The sequence below is a fragment of the Lacerta agilis genome, chromosome 5 (assembly GCF_009819535.1).
Source record: "Lacerta agilis isolate rLacAgi1 chromosome 5, rLacAgi1.pri, whole genome shotgun sequence".
Lineage (NCBI taxonomy): Eukaryota > Metazoa > Chordata > Lepidosauria > Squamata > Lacertidae > Lacerta > Lacerta agilis.
The window spans coordinates 10,760,163-10,780,190 of NC_046316.1; the positions used below are offsets into that span (position 1 = coordinate 10,760,163).

At 43.1% G+C, this 20,028-nt stretch overlaps 1 protein-coding gene across 4 annotated transcripts in view; it reads left to right on the forward strand.

Annotated features, from left to right (window-relative positions):
- LOC117046542 (dual specificity protein phosphatase 13-like) overlaps nucleotides 1-19,711 on the forward strand; it is a 41,084-nt gene extending 21,373 nt beyond the window's left edge. For 2 of the 4 annotated variants that reach the window (XM_033148521.1, XM_033148518.1), the window contains exons 2-4: nucleotides 14,832-15,023; nucleotides 17,527-17,747; nucleotides 19,299-19,711. In XM_033148521.1, coding sequence (XP_033004412.1) covers nucleotides 14,833-15,023; nucleotides 17,527-17,747; nucleotides 19,299-19,522 — 636 coding nt within the window. In that variant the 5' untranslated portion in view covers nucleotide 14,832 and the 3' untranslated portion in view covers nucleotides 19,523-19,711. Of the gene's footprint in view, nucleotides 1-13,674; nucleotides 13,771-14,831; nucleotides 15,024-17,526; nucleotides 17,748-19,298 lie in introns of those variants that run through there. The other 2 variants (XM_033148519.1, XM_033148520.1) reach the window with 2 other exon arrangements.
- Nucleotides 19,712-20,028: the final 317 nt, after the last annotated feature.

The following is a 20,028-nucleotide window of genomic DNA, read 5'->3' on the forward strand; positions in this document are numbered from 1 at the left end:
GTCTACATCCCAATCCCAAAGAAGGGCAGTGCCAAAGAATGCTCCAACTACCGCACAATTGCACTCATTTCACACGCTAGCAAGGTTATGCTTAAAATTCTACAAGGCAGGCTCAAGCAGTATGTGGACCGAGAACTCCCAGAAGTGCAAGCTGGATTTCGAAGGGGCAGAGGAACCAGAGACCAAATTGCAAACATGCGCTGGATTATGGAGAAAGCCAGAGAGTTCCAGAAAAACATCTACTTCTGCTTCATTGATTATGCAAAAGCATTTGACTGTGTCGACCACAGCAAACTATGGCAAGTTCTTAAAGAAATGGGAGTGCCGGATCACCTCATTTGCCTCCTGAGAAATCTCTATGTGGGACAAGAAGCTACAGTTAGAACTGGATATGGAACAACTGATTGGTTCAAAATTGGGAAAGGAGTACGACAAGGCTGTATATTGTCTCCCTGCTTATTTAACTTATATGTTACATACATACATACAAATCCTTTATTCGACCGATAGTCAGAAAGAAGAAAAACATTTCTCAATACAAAATTATAGAACTAAAAACATCAGAGGGATACACAATTAAAAATTAAAAATAGGACAGCACTAGTAAACGTCATACAGATAACCCACATCGAGACATTCGATTTTGCGCTTCCGACACTTGAGTGCCAGGAAGAGGAATTTAGCCACAGATAAGGCTATTTTCCCAGTGGGCTTATTCAGCAGATATGCTACCTGCCTTTCTCTTAAACGAGAGCTAAACTGAGATAAATATGGGGCTATGAGATACTGCCTTAAATCGTTATAAAAGGGACAACTCAGTAGAATGTGTTCTGTGGATTCTACCTCTCCTAAAGCACAATGGCACGTTCTCTGATCATATGGAACTCCTCTAAATCTTCCCCTCAAAACCGCTGAATCAAGAACGTTCAGTCTTGCCGCAGTGAGAAGTCTGCGGTATTCCACATAGTGGATATCCGCCAGGTAACAGGCTGGTGCAGCCCGATACACCTGCTCCCCCAGAAACATCCCAGGTTTCACGCGGGCTATGTCCTCGTGTCTGGCGATATCCCCCAATCTCTGAGCAATCACCGCTTTAGCGTGTTTATAAGTCATGGACTCTATATAGAGGGAGGACAGTCCGCACTTCTGCACTTCCTCCACCACCTCCCCTTCCCATGGTGATTTAAAATTATCCTTCAGTATCAGGGGGGCCAAACCCACCGGTCTAAAGCACAACTTGAGCCATAGCCATAATTTTGCCTTCAGGGCCACATACCTAAAGGCTTGGCAGCCGGTCTCTAGTCTCATGACCGCACCCGCAACGGAAGGGGGGATCCTGAGAATGGCCCTAAGGAATTGTGACTGGATAGATTCCAATCTTTCAAAGTCTCTACGTGAGCCCAAAGCAATGCCCACCAGTAATAGTGGAAGGACTTTCATTTGGAAGAGTCTCAGGGCAACTTCCACTGTTTGTGCCTGTTTCTTGGCATACAGGGATCTAATCAGCAAGGCTGCTTTAGATGCATTTGTGGCTATATATTCTCTGTGTGCCAAGAAAGACCCGTTTGATCGTACTACCTGGCCCAGGTATTTGAAGCAGCTAACCTGCTCTAGGGGAATACCATTAATCGACCACGAATGGAGTTTCGGTCGAGCAGCAAAGACCATTATTTTGGTCTTGGCATAATTAAGTTGGAGCTCATGTTGGATCTCGTATTCATGAAGTGCTCGAAGCATCCTCCTCAGCCCAATGGGGGAAATAGCTAAAAGGGCAGCATCGTCCGCATACAGGAGGACATTCAAAGCTCGGCCTGCTAATTTTGGAGGATGGAAAGCAGCATTGGCCATATGAGCCACTAGCGAGTTAATATAAAAATTGAACAGGGCAGGGGCAAGCAAACAGCCCTGTCTTACCCCCCTAGTGGTGGCAACCGGATTGGAAACTAACCCCTTATTATCTAACCTAATTCTCAAGAAGGTATTTGTATGCAGGTTGATAATCAGGAGAAGAAGACGGCGGTCGATAGATGTCGCTGCCAGTTTTGTCCATAGCTGGTTCCTGGGAATTTGGTCAAAGGCTTGCTTAAAGTCAATAAAGGCGACATGGAGAGCTTTTGGGCCTTTGCCAGCATACTTGTCTGCCAAATGGTTCAGGATTAGAATTTGGTCTGTTGTCGATCTTCCAGGGCGAAAACCCGCCTGTTCCTCTGCGATGATATTGTTGTTCTCCATCCAGGTCGTTAGTTTGTTGAGCAAGTATCTTGAGTAAATCTTCCCAATAACGTTCAGCAGGCTGATTGGCCTAAAGTTGGCCGGATCAGTGCGCGGACCTTTCTTGTGTATTAATACAATTAGCGCAGAATTCCAACTTGGGGGGAAATTTGCTGTTTTGTTAATATAAGTATAGAGTACTGCTAAGAGTGGGCACCACCAATCCTTGTTGGCTTTGATGGCATCAATGGATATAAGGTCATCTCCAGGTGCCTTGCCCGCCTTAAATTGGTCTATAAGTGTTTCCACTTCAGAGCAGGTAACTGGGTCCCACTCAGGCAAGGGGCCCAATTCTATCCTTCCTCCGCCAACAGCGTGGGCTGCATATAGGTCGGAAAAGAAACTTTCCCAGGTGTCGGCTGAAATTTGGGGTTCTATTCTTGTCAATGGTCTACCCAAATATTGGGAAATTAGGTGCCAAAAGGAGGAGGGATTTCTATTCTCCGCAGCTTTTAAAAGGTTATTCCAATTATTTCTTTCTGCCGCAAGCTTCTTTTCCTTTAATAATGCTTTATATCTTCTCTTGAGGTTCATAAGATGACTACTAGGCAGGGGATCATTTGATGCCCTATATGCCAAAAATTCATTATATAGACAGTTCTTGAAGTACCTGCATTCCTCATCAAACCATTTTTTATGAGAAAAACGGTTACTATTCGTTACCGGGGCCCGTGCCATGGTTGGTTTTAGCAGTTCTACTAAGTTCTCATATATTGGCAGTGGATCTTCTGCCTGGATAAGGGAGTCCCTTGTCACTTGAAGTTGGTCAGACCAAAGGAGTTCATTTATCCGTCGAGCCATTTTATCGGTCCATTTTAAGGCAGTAGGCCTCATCTGCAACTGATCGTTTGTTAAGTGCACACGGGAATACGTGACCAGTTCTCCAGCCAGGTTCAGGGAGAGTTCTAAGGGGAAATGATCACTTTCCAGTCTCGTTACCACCCTAAAGTTGGAAATTTTAGGGATCAAATCTAATGATGTCCAAATAAAATCAATGGTAGAGGCACGGGAACCTGACCAGAAAGTAAATTCAGCTGGGTAATCAGAGCTGAGAGCTCCATTTAGCAGGTAAAAATTAAGAGCCAACAAGGTTTGCCTGCATTTAAAGCCTGCATATGTGGCAACACTGTCTTTAAAATTCCTGGGTAAAAGATCTGTAGTTATAATGGGTAATGATGGGTACTTCTCATATTTAGTGAATAAGGATTTATCATTATAGGACAATCGGCCATTAAAATCTCCTGCGACCAGGAAGGTGGCTTCAGGATATTTCTCAAGGAGAGTTTCGAGTGTCAGTTGAATTTCCTTCCATCTCTGGTCGACCAGGTTTTTCTTGTAAACTGGGTACAGGTAAACATTGATCACCACAAACACTTCCTCTGCTATTTGTAGCTTTACTCCTAGCATGAATGGCGACTTAATATTGATTTGTTCTGCCTGGAGATTTATGGCCAAAGAGACAAAAATAGCCAACCCACCCTGCGGTCTACCAGGTGATAAAGGATCCTGCTTCGCACTCAGGTAGAAGCCCTTGTACCCTGATAAGAAGAAATCCTCACAAGCCCATGTCTCTTGCAGTAAAAGGATGCCGCTGCCTTTTATATAAGCGACAAAGGATGGATCCATCAACTTAGATTTAATACCAGCTACATTCCAGGATAAAAATGTAAGTGTCCTCATGGTCTCCCCTTCGGGTCATGCTGACCCTTGCGGAATCAGCGCAGAGGAATCCACCCGGGGATGCATGCTACGAGGAGGAGCAATAGGCTGAAAGAAAGAAGTAATTGTAGATTGCTTGCCAGTCAGATTCTGGGCGCCACTTGCCGCAGCAACAGTCAATGACTGGGGCTTATTTGTTGGTAACTGTGGGGATAGGTCTTGATGCATGTCACTTAATGACAGGTCCATAGAGTCTGCATTTAGGGTATGCTCTATAATTGAGGAAGATGGACCTTTTGGGTCTACGGTTGTTGAGGGGAACATACAATGCATGGCAGGTAGGGGGCATCCTTTTCGGTTTGCCTCCAAAAGGGCGTTCAACCTTGCCACTGCCTCAGAGTTTGACCAAAGGGCTGTCGAATCTCCCACTGTATCCTGAACTGACTTGGCATCCATACGAAGTGTGCAGCCATTTTGAGGATTAGAGATCATTACAGCAGGATTCACTTGGGCTTGTGTAGGCTGGTCAAGATTAGGGGAGGAGTTCGTCTTATTTATCTGAGCATGATCCTCTGAGTTACGGAGACAGAGTAGTAACTCATCCAATCTGTCTGTTATCTCTGCTCGTTCTGGTTTTGGCAGGTGGGAGAAAGATAAAAGTAGTTCATGTTCTATGGAGTTCTCCAGATGGGTGGCCTTTGTCAGTGGGGGAAGGGGGGCATCAGTCCAGCTGATTAGATCTGTGGCCAAAGAAGTTGAAATTGTGGTAGTTGGAGGGCCCTCAGGCTTGACTACTTTCTTTTTGAGCAAGCAATTAGGTAAAAGAGGGCAAATCTTAGTATTAGTAAAAACTCTTGTAGCAAAGATTCCGAAGTTAATTAAAGTGCTTCTTAAAGACATAATAAATGCAGGGAACTTTTTGGATTCAAAGGAGAGCAGGACTCTCTGCGTATGAGACCTGCTGCTTATGTGATCAATATATTTCAGATCAATGGAGCGAGGATTTACCCCCAAAAGTCCGGCTAGATGCCTCCTTGCATCGTTCTTGGAGTACCAGTTAATCACCTGGCCTCTGAAGGGGCAAACAGTTAGGCAGACTTTAGTAGCTTGCAGAAAAAGGTTATGAGAAGATATAGACAGTTGTTCTTCCTTGGTTTGTTCATTCTCATGTTTGCAGGTGGCCTGAGAAATTATGTGAGGTAAATCAGGTGCTCTGGGCATTTGTATAGTCCTATCCTCAGGTAAGGCATCTGGAGGACTGTCTTTACCTTTTAAGGATACAAGTGTAATAATCTTCTCTAGGGATCCTCGGATGTCTCTTATGAATTTAAAGATATAGTCCACTGTTTTGGCAACTAGGTCTAAAGTAGTCGAATGTTCAAATAATATATCAGAGAGGCAGCTTTCTCCTTCTCTAATGCAGTCTTTCGGTTGGATACCAGAGATTGTATCCTTTTTAGACCTTTTTGATTTAGTGGTGTTGTTGCTTGAGGGGTTAGTGAGCAATTTATCAGGGGATACTTTCAGCATAACATCCTCGTCAGTCATCTCTGCTAGCGGGGAGAAGGTGTTTGAGACTGGGATATTAAAAATATCCTTTGTTTTCCCAGGGAAAAATTCACTAATTTTCGTTTGCTTGGCAAGAGGCAGGCACAACAATTCCTCTATATCCTCTATATCCTCTGATTCTCTAGTACGTTTCCCAGTTCCTCTCCTCTTATCAGCAGGGCTGCGCGGTTGCTGAGTCATCTCTCTCTTCACACAATCGCCTCAAAGCTTCAAGGTCAGTAGATATCTCCCACAATAACGAAAGGAATCCCCCTAATTAGTAAACTAAAAATGCTAAAAAGTGCTATGGAGTGCCTAAATTTTATCCAGCTTCTATGCTCATTAAAACAGTCTTTAAAAGATAAAAACAGAGAGCTCACGCTGACTAGGTGCTGTTCGCCATCTTGCTGCCCCGGACACTTATATGCAGAATACATCATGCGAAAGGCTGGACTGGATGAATCCCCAACTGGAATTAAGATTGCCGGAAAAAATATCAACAACCTCAGATATGCTGATGATACTACCTTGATGGCAGAAAGTGAGGAAGAATTGAAGAACCTTTTAATGAGGGTGAAAGAAGAGAGCGCAAAATATGGTCTGAAGCTCAACATCAAAAAAACTAAGATCATGGCCACTGGTCCCATCACCTCCTGGCAAATAGAAGGGGAAGAAATGGAGGCAGTGAGAGATTTCACTTTCTTGGGTTCCATGATCACTGCAGATGGTGACAGCAGTCACGAAATCAGAAGACGCCTGCTTCTTGGGAGAAAAGCAATGACAAACCTAGACAGCATCTTAAAAAGCAAAGACATCACCTTGCCGACAAAAGTCCGTATAGTTAAAGCTATGGTTTTCCCAGTAGTAATGTACGGAAGTGAGAGCTGGACCATAAAGAAGGCTGATCGCCGTAGAATTGATGCTTTTGAATTATGGTGCTGGAGGAGACTCTTGAGAGTCCCGTGGACTGCAAGAAGATCAAACCTATCCATTCTCAAAGAAATCAGCCCTGAGTACTCACTAGAAGGACAGATCCTGAAGTTGAGGCTCCAGTACTTTGGCCACCTCATGAGAAGAGAAGAATCCCTAGAAAAGACCCTGATGTTGGGAAAGATGGAGGGCACAAGGAGAAGGGGACGACAGAGGATGAGATGGTTGGACAGTGTTCTTGAAGCTACTAACATGAGTTTGGCCAAACTGCGAGAGGCAGTGAAGGATAGGCGTGCCTGGCGTACTCTGGTCCATGGGGTCACGAAGAGTCGGACACGACTGAACGACTGAACAACAACAAAAGGCTGAAGCAACCAGAAGGGTCTAAGATATTATATATTTGTCCTCCATCCAATATAGTAATAGTAGTAGTAATAATAATAATAATAATAATAATAATAATAATAATAATAATAATAATAATTTATACCCCACCCATCTGGCTGGGTTTCCCCAGTCACTCTGAGCAGCTCCCAACAGAATATTAAAAACACGATAAAACATCAAACATTAAAAACTCTCCTAAACAGGGCTGCCTTCAGATGTCTTCTGAAAATCAGACAGTTGTTTATTTCCTTGACATCTGATGGGAGGGCGTTCCACAGGGCAGGTGCCACTACCGAGAAGGCCCTCTGCCTGGTTCCCTGTAAACTCACTTCTCGCAATGAGGGAACCGTGCCAGAAGACCATCGGAGCTGGACCTCAGTTTCTGGACTGAACGGTGGGGGTGGAGACGCTCCTTCAGGTACACTGGGCCGAGGCCATTTAGGGCTTTAAAGGTCAGCAGCACCAACACTTTGAATTGTGCTCAAAAACGTACTGGGGTCCAAATTGTAACAGATGCATGGAAGAGATTTTCTCTTCAAAGTGCTTTGCAAATATGTCTCAGCATGGTACGGAGAGTTCAGGTAAATTATCTGGCAGGAGGCCAAAAGGAGGAGACAACTTGAAAGAGTTCTGCTGGTTGCCACTCTGAAGATGCAGTGGTGGCAGAGAAGGAACCTGAATTTGCTGCCATCCCTACCGCAGATTGCCACAAGCACAGGCAAGCTAAGGAGGTGAAATCCAGATGGGAATGACATAATTGCCACCAGTGTTTCTTGCTGTATATGGAAATAGATTTCTTCCCTCTACTTTCCATGGCAGTAGTGTAACTAGGGTGGGAAAATAGGGACACCCATCCTGGAAAGCTACCCGGGCAGGTATTCAACCTGGGCAACAACCCATTCCGATAGTTCATATAATGCACTGAAAGTTATTAAAATAAGTTTACATCATGTTTCCATTTCAAAATATAATAATAATTATTATTATTTTATAAAAAATTTATTGGTTTTCACATTAAACAAATCACAAAAACAACATAAAAACACAATAGAAACACATCAAATACAACAACAAACTAAATATAAAAATAAAGAATTAAAAATAATAAAGACTTATACATACCAAAACACGAACACTCAGATACTTATTGCTTAATGTTTAAATCTAGTTTAAATCTTAACTGGGGGACTTCCCCCATTCTCTCAACAGCGTTCAGTTCTAATTTACTTTAGTAACTTTGTAACTAATTTCCATCAATCATAATTATTCTTATTACAGTTTCAAATAACTACCGGTAACTTACTTCATATTACTTATTACTTATTACAACATTTAATAACATACATCTTTCATCAACATTACTTCTAGTGTACTATTTTAATCTAACATCTTATAACTAAAGCCATTTATACACTGATTCTGCTTCAAATATCTAATTTTTCACGGTTTTTTAAATATTCTTTAAATTTCTTCCAATCTTCTTGCACCTTCTCCTCCCTCTGGTCTCGGAGCTTCACAGTCAGCTCAGCGAGTTCCATATAGTCCATTAACTTCATCTGCCATTCTTCTACTGTCGGGAGCTCTTCACCTTTCCAGTTTTTCGCAATCAAAATTCTAGCAGCTGTTGTGGCATACATAAAAAACACTCTGTCTTGCCTGGGTATCTCATGATTGGTCATGCCCAACAGGAAGGCCTCTGGTTTCTTACTGAAAGTAACTTTCATCACTTTTTTAAGTTCATTATAAATTAACTCCCAGAAAGCCTTTGCCTTTGGGCATGTCCACCACATATGATAAAAGGTACCTTCCACTTTTTTACATTTCCAACAAACATTACTTAATCGATGATACATCTTAGCTAACTTAACTGGTGTTAAATACCATCTGTAAATCATTTTCATAATATTCTCTCTTAAAACATTACATGCTGTAAATTTAGTACCTTCTTTCCACAGTTTTTCCCAGTCTTCCATCATTATATTGTGTCCAACATCTTTTGCCCAGTCTATCATAACTGATTTTACCATTTCATCTTTCACATGCCACTCTAGCAACAAATTGTACATCCTGGAAAGGTTTTTAGAGTTCGGTTCAATTAATTCTGTCTCCAACTTTGATCAAAATATAATAATTAGACATGTGTTTCACAAAGGCAGGTGACGGCTTGGTCAGAGGCTTAGGGAGTGTCGGCAAGCTGATGAAATAAAACAAACCCACCCACTGAATATTGCTGGCAACGAAGGAATGAACTTGGAATTTCTTGCTCATCGTCATCATCACCATCAATATTTTATTTGTATGCCGCCTTTCCATAGTTAAAAACAATGCTCAAGGCGGCCTACAGCATGACAAGATTTACCACAATTACCAACATAACGAAAGTCGTAAACAATAAATAAAACACAATCAGAAAGTACACGACCAAATGGAAAACAGTTTCCACATAATTCATAAAATCTAAAACTAAGAATACAGCATTAATATCAATCACAATTTAAAATGACATAGATAAAAAAATAAAAACAACTTTTAAAACAAAACAAAAACGGAGCCCTCTCTGCCCAGCAGCAGCAGCAGCAGCAGCACTCCTTTATGGAGCCTGTCAGGCCCTGCCCCAAGCCAGGTGGAGAGAAGCAGGGCAGGGCCCTCAGGCTCCCAGCAGGTCCGTCCTGATAAGTTCACACACTTGCCCGAAACGTAGGAATGACAAGCTTTTGGGACTATTCGATGCTCACTCTAATCTTCTAATTCCAGGGTGCCTCGGGAATAGCTCCTCCTCCTCCTAGAGGCTTATGTTACAGGGGAGCACAGCCATGGCTGCAATCATTTCCCTTCCATTCAGACTGAGTGACAGGGACTGTCATTCCTACCTTTGTGTTGCTGAGACAGGATTACGGCCGCATGCCCTGCTCAGAGCTGCTACCCACAGTGACAATTTGGAAGCTCAAGTTGATACGCAGCATCTGCTGCCTCCTCCGATTCAGGCTGGGTCACCAGTATCAGACACTGGTTCAAAGCTCTCCCTTTCATCAGCCCCAACCAATGAATTTTGTGTGTGTGTTGTGATCTCACAAACCATGTCCTATGTAGTGACATCACAATGAAGGCAGTGTGCTGCGTGATGTGATTGTAACTCACCATGACAGAAGCCTTTCCAGAGAAAGGAAATGAGCAGTAAAAATAAAATAAAATACAAATGCCCACACCAAAATACACATAAAACAAGGAGCAAAAATAGCCATTTGGTTTACAGATTGCCAGGGATGCGTGAAGGCTCCCTGAGAACTTTCACATCTTATCCAAGTTGTGTATTGTTGCTGTTTTTAAGCTCCCTTTGAAAGTTCCCAGATGCTTCACTTGAAAAATGAATCTTCCAACGTGGGTTGAGTTTCATTTTAACATGCACTTGAGACGCTTGCTCCTTTTTTACATGAGGCTGCCCTTTTCAGATCTGGGTTCGATGGACACAGGGACTATCGCATTTAGTTTGTCTCACAATCTCAGTTCTCGAGATTCCAGATCCTGGTTTGTTCATCGTTTTGTGCATTTATGCCCCCACCTTTTCCCAGGGAGATCAAGGCTGGGCACCTGCCTCCCCCCCAAAAAACCATACTATCCTCACAGCAACCCTGTGAGGTAGGGCTAGGGCTAAGAGACAATGTCTGGCCCAAGGTTGCCCAGTGAACTTCATGGCCGAGCAGGGCTTTGAACCTTAGTCTCCTGGGTCCCAGTTTGACTAGCTAACCACAACACCACACTGGCTCTTAGCTGTAGCTGGAAAGTGATTCGATAGACGTTTCTATTTAAATATAACAACCCCCGAAACTTTCCTAAAATTAGGGCTTACCTAAACTTTCAGCAGTAATTCAACAGCACTTTCTAAATGGATGGAAGCCAAAATAACATTCAGCAGACAGTTTTGCAGCCGCTTCAGTTACAGGGTCCCATCTTGCAGTCGTTGCTCTGCCAAATATTTCACCCTCTTCAAAGGAAATACGGGTTGGAGGAGGAAAATGGATTGCAATGCCTGGCCGCCAGTCGTTTCTTTGCCTCTCCTGCCAAAAAACCAAAAGCAGGCTGTGGGGAATCTCTCTTTCTCCAGATGATGACTTCAGCAACACCTAGAGCTAGGGAAGGACACAACTCCCAGAGCAGGTTTGAAATGTTTGTGTTTCCTCGCAAATGCCGGTGACATCATCGGCACCGGAGGACTTGAACTTCACTTTTGGCACACCAAAGCCCTCTGGGTGACTTTTACACCAGGCGTTCCAGCTCTTGATGGATATTGATGTAACAACGCCTGTAATTAAAGGATTGTATATATAAACGATTGTAGATATAACACATGCAGATGTAGTTAAATGCATCTGTGTTAAAATAGCACAGAACATTTGTAACTGGGCAAGGAAATATGCAACCAGCAACAAAATGTTTCATTGCTTTCAGCAACGCAAAAGCAAGGGAAATTAGGTGCTTGTCCCTGGATTTGTCAGAGTGCGAGCTCAAAACAACATTAGCATGGGATTTGCTGGGATACTCTATGCTGTCACTTGGGGCTTTGCATCTTTATATCTTCTTCTTCTTTGCTGATCACACATAGCCGAGTAAGATTGTCTTCCATGAACATGGTCTTAACAGTGAATCCATAAAAGTGACTGTGGAGGCCAATTCTGGATCCACACGTCCTTCCACAGTAGGGACAAAGGTTTCCAGGCAGGAGTTGACCAAATGTGCCTTCCTCTTAGCACATTTCTCCCTTTCATTCTGAATTTGAGCGTCTTCAAAGCCCCAACAGCTTTGGTAAAGGTTGTTCTGCAGTTGGAGTGCTTGCAGGCCACTGTTTCCCAGTTGTCAGTGTTTATACTACATTTTTAAAGATTTGCCTTGAGAGAGTCTTTAAACCTCTTTTGTTGACCACCAGCATTACGCTTTCCATTTTAAAGTTCAGAATTGAGTAGTTTCTTTGGAAGACGATAATCAGGCATCAGCATAACATGACCAGTCCGACAAAGTTGATGTGGAAGAAACGTTGCTTCGACACTGGTGATCATTGCTTCTTCCAGTACACTGGCATTAGTTTGCATGTCTTCCCAAGTGATGTGTATAATTTTTTCGGAGACACCATTGATGGGATCTTTCGAGGAGTTGGAGATGGTGTTTATAAGTGGTCCATGTTTCCATTGCTTCTTTATATACAGCACACTGGCTCAGTGAGACAAAGTATGGAGAGTGAATTGAACTACCCTGAGTATCTTTTGGGTGACAAAGCTGCATGGAAATGGAGAAAGGGGGGGATATTTATTTTTTGTCCCTCCTTTAAAAAAAGCAACAGAACTCTGGCACCAGCCACCTACATTCCATTGCAATAGGTTCGGGGGTGACAAAAGCAAATATTTATTCCCACTATGCAATTAACCTATGGGTGCAGCCATGAACGATGTGCTTCCATGGGGCTCTTCTGGCTAAGCTAAAGTTGGGAGCAGAACACCAGACATCACTGTCTGAATCGGCAAGACCACTTTAATGTAGGTGCAAGTGCTGGCTAAACGGAGCCAAGTCTGAGCAGTGGTAGGGAGACCAGCAATGAGAAGTTTGAGTTTTATAGACCATTCCACAACACAATCAATAAAATTAGCTTGATGTGCAGCTGATGGCCAATTTCCTCAACACACTGGGAGACCTCACTGGCAGCTCTGTCCACTGTGGGAAATTGGGTTTCCCTTGTGCAGAATTTTAACCATGTTAGCCAATGGTCTCGCAAGAAAAAGAGAAAAAGTGGGAACAAGGAACCTCTCTGTGGAGAGTGTTCAGGACCCTCAACAAATTACAGCCCCCCAAGATTCTTTGGAGGAAGTTGTGAGAGTTCAGCTTATATGTTTGAAAGATCAGACATGCTCCGCAGGGAATAGTTCCCTGCACGGACACTACAGACGCATAGCCACCGAATACCAGGGGACCCAAATTAATTCTGGCTCTGCACCCCATTGCATCTGGTCACCTTATACCAATCATGTAAGTGGAATGAAAGCTGCTTTTCGAAGAGCCCTCTCCTAAATCGGGAGACGCTATTTGGATTCCAGCTGCTGGGGAGATTCTCTTACAAACAGTTGGCTGCTCGAATACTTCTGCATCCCAAGAAACCACCGGCGGCTCGGCTTTCAAAGCCAGCCAGCCCTACTCCAGTCATCACTGTGGGCTGAGTCATTCTACTTACATCCCCGCTGCACTCCCAACAAGCAATAAATTATAGCTGCAGGGAGGCAGTCGGGTTAAGCAGTCAGTCACTAGCCCCAATAATGGCCACAAGATGTGAAGTTTGTGGAAAGGAGCCATAATGGAAAGAGAGAGCTTTCCTTGAAATGGATGGTGTTAGCCTGGCCCGGGGGGGGGGGTCTCCCTGAAGCCTGTTTCCTGCAAAAGGCCTAGTTCTTCAGAGGCAGTAAACTTTAGGATGTGCCACTTAATGGGGGCTCCCACAACTGAATATTTCTCCATACCAAAGTTTCCACTGTACAAAGAAACTAAATACTACGGCAAACATCCTGGCTTTTAAACCACAACCTCTCATTTTCCTATGTGTAGGGAATTGTTTTATAATTAAATTCCTACCCTGTGGAAAAATGGGGTTTAAATGTTTTAAAGAACAGTAAACTCAAAAACACTGGTAATCAGTGAAGCTAGCACGGAGCTGGCATGATGTGGCTTGCTTTGCTGCTTCCAGATAGTAATCCAAATTTCTGGACGATTTACAGGTCAGGCTCAAACAAGAGCGCATTGCAGTAATCTAACCTGGAGCTGACCACATTGTGAGTGACTTCCCCAGGTGAAGACATCAATGGCATACCAGATGGAATTGGCACTCCTGGTCATCTCCAGATCTATAAGCAGAAATGGAATCAGCAGCAACCCCAAACTGCAAGCCTATTGGTCCAGGGGATTGAGAAGAAAGTTAAATATTTAGGAGTATGGATAACAGCTAAGAATATAAATATTTTTAAGGACATCTATACAAGAACTTGGAGAGAAAGAAAGAAAAACTTAAAGGTGTGGGGAAGGAGGAACTTACTGCTATTGGGAAGGATATTGGTAATTAAAATGAATACATTGCCAAAAATGTTATATTTCAATCAATACCCTTGATCACCAATGTGGGGACACTTCAAAGAATAGCAAAAATATATTACTAGATTTATCTGGCAGGGGAAGAAGCCAAGAATAAAATATAAGTTGTTGATAGATTCTAAAGACAGAGGAGGATTCTCTCTACCAGATTTAAGATTATATTATGAGGCATCCTGTCTATGCTGGCCAAGGGAATGGATATTATTTAAAAAAAACACTGATGTTTTAGACCTTTGAAGGTCATGATAACAGGTATGGTTGGCATGCATATTTGTGGTATGAGAAGGTTAAAGTACATAGAGCTTTCTTAAATCATGTCATAAGAAAATTGGTGTACAAGGTATGGGGGGAAATATAAAAATTTACTGGAAAGACCTTCAAACAGTGGGGTCAAAACTGCTGCTGATGGTAGAAATGAGATTCTGCCTAATCAGAATCCCCAAAAATGGCCTGGATTCGAATGCTCCCCCCCACCCCCAATTCATAGAATTGGAAGGTACACCAAGGGTCATCTAGTCCAATCCCCTGCAATGCAGGAATCTCAGCTAAAGCATCCATGACAGATGGCCACCCAGCTTCTGCTTAAAAACCTCCAAGGAAGGAGATATCTGTAGCAACTCCTACTCTTACAGTGCAATCTTTAATTTATATGTAACTGCTTTGAAGCACTGGTTAAAAGTGGGAACAATAAGAACAGTAAGACATAGAAGATACCCAACGTACCATGATTTCTTTGACTCTAGGAAGTTCAGGGTGGTGGACATGATTGGGCTGACAGGGAAAGACTGGTCCATGGTTATTCCATGGGATTTACAGCTAAGTAAGGATTTGATCCAAGTTCTGCCCAGTCTAACTCTCAGGCCACTGGCCACCATGATGCCCAATGAGGAAAGTCTCTCTCCATTGTCTTTCAGAATGTCTTGGAATTCACTAAACGGGGATGACTTGCGGCGCCCCAATATACGAAGAGCTTCAAGCCTCAATCCCAGTAGCCAGGGGAGCTATGAAACACCAGAAATGGGGGAACTCCAACGCATGTTGTGGTCGCCCATTCCCTGCCGCGGCAACGTCAATGAAGTCTGGCCTAACCTCTACATTGGAGATTTGTAAGTAAACGGGCTTAAGCGTATGACAGCGAACATTCTGCCCATGTTATAACAACTTCCAAAGGCGGAGAGAAGGAAAAGACAGGCAAAAGGCTTATTGTGCCATCTTGTCCTTGTTTCCGCATGGTACCACAGGCCTTCGCCTAGAAGCTGGGGTTGTATGGCAGACTACGGCTGGGATTTATTAACTTATTTTAGGTTTTAAAAAACCCCAGACTTTTTGGGTTGATTCTTCAGTTGGAACAAATTTTAATGACAAAAGACATTGTCTGTCTGTCTGTTTGTTTGTTTGTTTTAGGGATTTTTGCTTTATTTCTGTTGAGTTATTGTAAGACAGCATTAAAAAGAAAATATCTGAAAAGGCTGGCAGCATTCAGATAAATTCAACAGTGTAAATAAGTTTTGATGGATGGTATAGTTTTTGTAAAATATGCAGGGATTTATGATATGTCACATGAGCCATGGAAATAGAAAAAGGGAAGTCATTGATATCTTAAGGATGTAAAAATGAGTACTTTAAAATGTAAAACAGAAAATTCAATACAAAATTATATACAAAAAGAAGAAAATATCAAAGATGGCTGCCTTTCTAACAATGAACGGCAGCTTTTGTTTATTAAGTCATAAGTCATCTTATATTTCCTTCAACCTCCCCCAAATGTTACTATGCTTTGGTAATATACAAATACATTCCATGGCTACTGAGCACGTTCAGACCTCCACACACACACACACACACACACATCTACACATCTCAGTGTTCCTCTGAATATGCTGGTGCCCCCATTTTTACTCCAGTCCTCTTGGCACTCAGCGCTCATTAATTTTAGAGGGAGTTGTTGCCATAGCTGCATTTATAGGATGATTTGATGAATTGATGAATTGAATGGGTGATATCCAGTTTTAGCTGTATTTGGAGCAGACCCATTTAAACCAATGGACTTAAGTAACCAAATCCATCCATTTCAATTGGTCTGCTCCAAAGATGGCTTCGCTGGCTATCACCCAATATTTTTTTTAATGCCTTTGTGCTTCTGGTGTTTTCACGACTTCATTGTGTTCCAATGCGAGAACATTTGGTTGAGAAGCAAATTGGAGCCTTCCAATAAATAAATTAAATGCCAGCATCAGCGTTGGGAAAATCCCAGACATCCAGGCACCATGCTGAGTGGTTGCTTAAAAGCTTGGTTCCTGCTACTAGGATGGGGTTTTGTTTTGTTTTTTTGCAATTAAAAAATGGGACAGTGGCATCTAAGCTATTTGAAAGCATTTCCCAACACTGAAGAGTAACATCTCTCTTCCCAGCTCTGCTTTTCCATTCCAATACATAAAACCATATGAATAAGTTAAAAACAGGCATCAATTAACCGTTATGGGAAGATGTATTCTTAATTGCCTGCATAGGCCCGGAGGAACAAAAAAGTTTTCAGGAGGCATTTAAAAGCTGAAACAGAAGGTGCTTGCTGAATGTTGGCAGCATATGAGCCGATGACACGATAACTTGTTATGAAGTGAGCCTCACCAGCTTGGGGAAGACCAACAATGCTCCCGTCAACGGTTAAGGTGGGATATAAGGGTTCAGGAGATCCCCTGGACCTAAGTTGTTCAGGGCTTCGGAAATTAATGCTAGGAACTTGAACCTGGCTTGACCTTGCACAAGACCTGTGGTTTAGTCCGACAAAAGGCATCATTGCCTTCTGGTCAAACAGGTTTAGTAGATTCCAAATCTAAAAGCACAACTCAGAAACCTGCCAAACATATGGATGGCGGGTTGTTGCACATTGTCAGCACAGGAAACAAGGCAGCTGATGTGTCCCCTTCCATAATCTTCCAAAAAACAAATACACACCAGGGCTGCATTGACTTGGCATGTCATGCTTCCCATATTTTGTTCAAGCTTTCACACCATGTAAAAGCCACTTCCAGAACTATTCTGAATATCGTGCAACTACAGTGCAAATTTAGCACTCCTCCCCGTATTATTTGCAAAGGGATTTTTCCCCCCCTCTGGAAGCAAGAAACATGGAAATTAGCACTAAACCTTTACCGTGCTCTGCTATACTTGCAGAAGAGGTTTCTGCATGGTGCGAAAGCTCGATATAATGTGGAAGTTAGGGAAAAGTCATGAAAACGGAATAAAGCACCATGTGGATACAGCCTGCCTGCTTTTCTACAGCAGTGTTTCCCAAACTTGGGTCTCCAGCTGCTTGTGGACTACAATTCCCATCATCCTTGACCGCTGGTCTTGCCAGCTAGGGATGATGGGAGTTGTAGTCCACAAGCAGCTGGAGACCCAAGTTTGGGAGCAATGGGTCCCCAAACCAACAAGGATATAAATCTAGCATGGTCTAGAAAGTTAGCAGTTAATACGCTAGTTAGTAGACAGCATATTAGCGCTGGATGTGGGGAACTTGGCTGGCTAGAGATTCGTTGTGTGTTCTTTAAGGGTGAGGAAGGGTGGATGCGACTATCACAAATCTAAGCCAAATACTTTCCCCCGCAGATATATAGCCCGTGACATAGAACAGCTTCGCCGAATGGGTATCACCCACATAGTAAATGCCGCTGCTGGAAGGTTCCATATTGACACGGGGGCCAAATTCTACAAAGACCTGTCCGTGGATTACTATGGAGTTGAAGCAGACGATGATCCAAAGTTTGATCTCAGCATTTACTTCCACCCGGCTGCTAAGTATATAAGAGCAGCGCTGAATTCTCCCAGAGGTAAATATAACAGGCAGGGCAATCTATGTCATCTCTGGGGTCCTGGCAGCCTTACTGCGTTCAAAGCACAGGTATGTGATGCAAGTGGCTAAAGGACTGGCCCCAGTCCAGGAAGACATAGGTTCAAATCACTGCTTAGCCATGGAGTTCGCTGGGATGCCTTGGCAAATCCTTATCCCACAGCATCCCTAGTGAGGTGAGGTGATAAAGGGTCTGGAAGCCAAGCCTTGTGAGGAATAGCTGAGGGAACTGGGTATGTTTTAGCCTGGTAAAGAGGAGATATGATAGCCATCTTCAAATAGCTAAAGGGCTGTCCCATGGAGGGCGGAACAAATTTGTTTTCTCCTGCTCCGGAGCCTAGGACTGAAACAATGAGCCTAGGACTGAAACAAGGAAGGAGATTACTTGGAAACTGCAGGAAGAACGTTCTGACAGCAAGAGCCTCCCACAAGAGGTGAGGCACTCTCCTTCCTTGGAGGGTTTTAAGCAGAGGTTCGATGGCCACCTGCCATGTATGATCTGGTGGAGATTCCTGCATCACTGGGGATTGGAGTTGTTGATCCGCAGGGTTCTTTCCAGCTCTACAATTCTATACTCAAATGGTCCAAGTGTCCATGAGAGATGCAACTATCATTTCCCCATTTAATCCTGATTTACCTCTTTCAATGGAAAATCTATTCAAAACAACAACCACCCCCCTGTGGAAATGGCAAATCTGGATGAATTTGGGTGAGGAATTTGCGACAGAATTTTGATGAGGACAATATTGTGCGGACACTATCTTTACTATGCTCTATGCCGTATAGTGGCATTCAAATGAAAACCGAAGGTTTCCAATCTATACTTTTTGTGCTTTCCTTGTTTGAAGCTCACATTGCAACAGAGAAGCACACAAACTTAGATTCTTCAACATGCCAAGTCAACGTTTGACATTTCAAAATCAGAGATACACCGAATCATTTTGAAATCTAAAACACCAAATTCAGATAATTGAACCCTCAGAAGGAATACCCAGCTAGATGTCTCTGTTTGTCCCTTCTTATACAGCTATATTAGGGATGGGACTCTGGTTTCTTCTCATGTCACTGAAGGGAAATGACCCCAGGAGAATTAATCCTTCTTTGACATGGCTAACTAGGAACTCTCCCTTTCATTGGGGTGGCAGGAAATAGTAGCTGCATTGCAAAAGAGACAGGACAGAATTGGGGCTGAGCTCCTCTGCATTTTACCATCTGCACAATAAGACCAACTTTTCGTGAGGCAGCTGGATGAACTGGTAGGTCTTAAGATTTTAAGAAGCCAAGGGAAAATGACAGAAAGTTCTGATATTTACTGGTAAGAGTCAGAAAAGGGATTCAATCAACATCCATATATCATAATTTGCTGGTGAAGAGGGCACACCAGGATTATGACATGAAGATTTCTGACATTCTCCACTGGGTTTTGCAGTCTTGACCTACTGGCAAGTCTCAACATATACCATACCAAGAAACCTGGGTTTTTTTGTACCCTGACATATATGCAATGCTCTTGTCTTCTCTCCCCTTGCAGGCAAAGTATTAGTTCACTGTGCCATGGGCATAAGCCGCTCTGCCACCCTTGTGCTTGCCTTTCTGATGATCTGCGAAAACAAGACCCTCGTGGATGCCCTAAAGTCTGTGCGAGAACACAGAGGAGTCTGCCCAAACTCTGGTTTCCTCAGCCAGCTCCGAGATCTTGACATCCGGTTAACCAGCGAACGGGGAAGGTCAAGAGGTGATGCCTTGAAACTTTAGCTGAAGGGTGCCCTGTGCTGTGGTTCAAGACGAAGCGGAAAGTCAGAGAGACAAAAGGAGGCAAACTTCAGAAATACCTGAACTCTGAGTCTGTGTTAGAAGAGGTGTCTGGGTAGTGAAATGAAAATAGTTAAGTATTTCTTTGATGTTAGAAATGAAGTCGAGATTAAAGGCACGCCAGACGTTTGGCATACATGTTTTTGATTGATGCATGGACAGGTGAGGACACTGGGGAAAGGGGCCACAACTGCAACAGAAGAATTAAATATACAAAGGGAAAGAAGGCAAGGCTAGGTTGTGGCAGAGTCAAAACAGGAGAGGTTTATAGAGGAGAGCAAAGTGATCATAAATCAATAGCATTATTCGGTGAAACAAAAGGCTTGAACAAAGTCATTCTGTTGTTTCCAAGTCTGGCAATAACATTGTCAGTTGAGCATTTCACATTTCAGTAAGGAGGTAAGCTGGACACAGCCAGCAGGAGAAATTCAAAGGAATCCATGCACAGA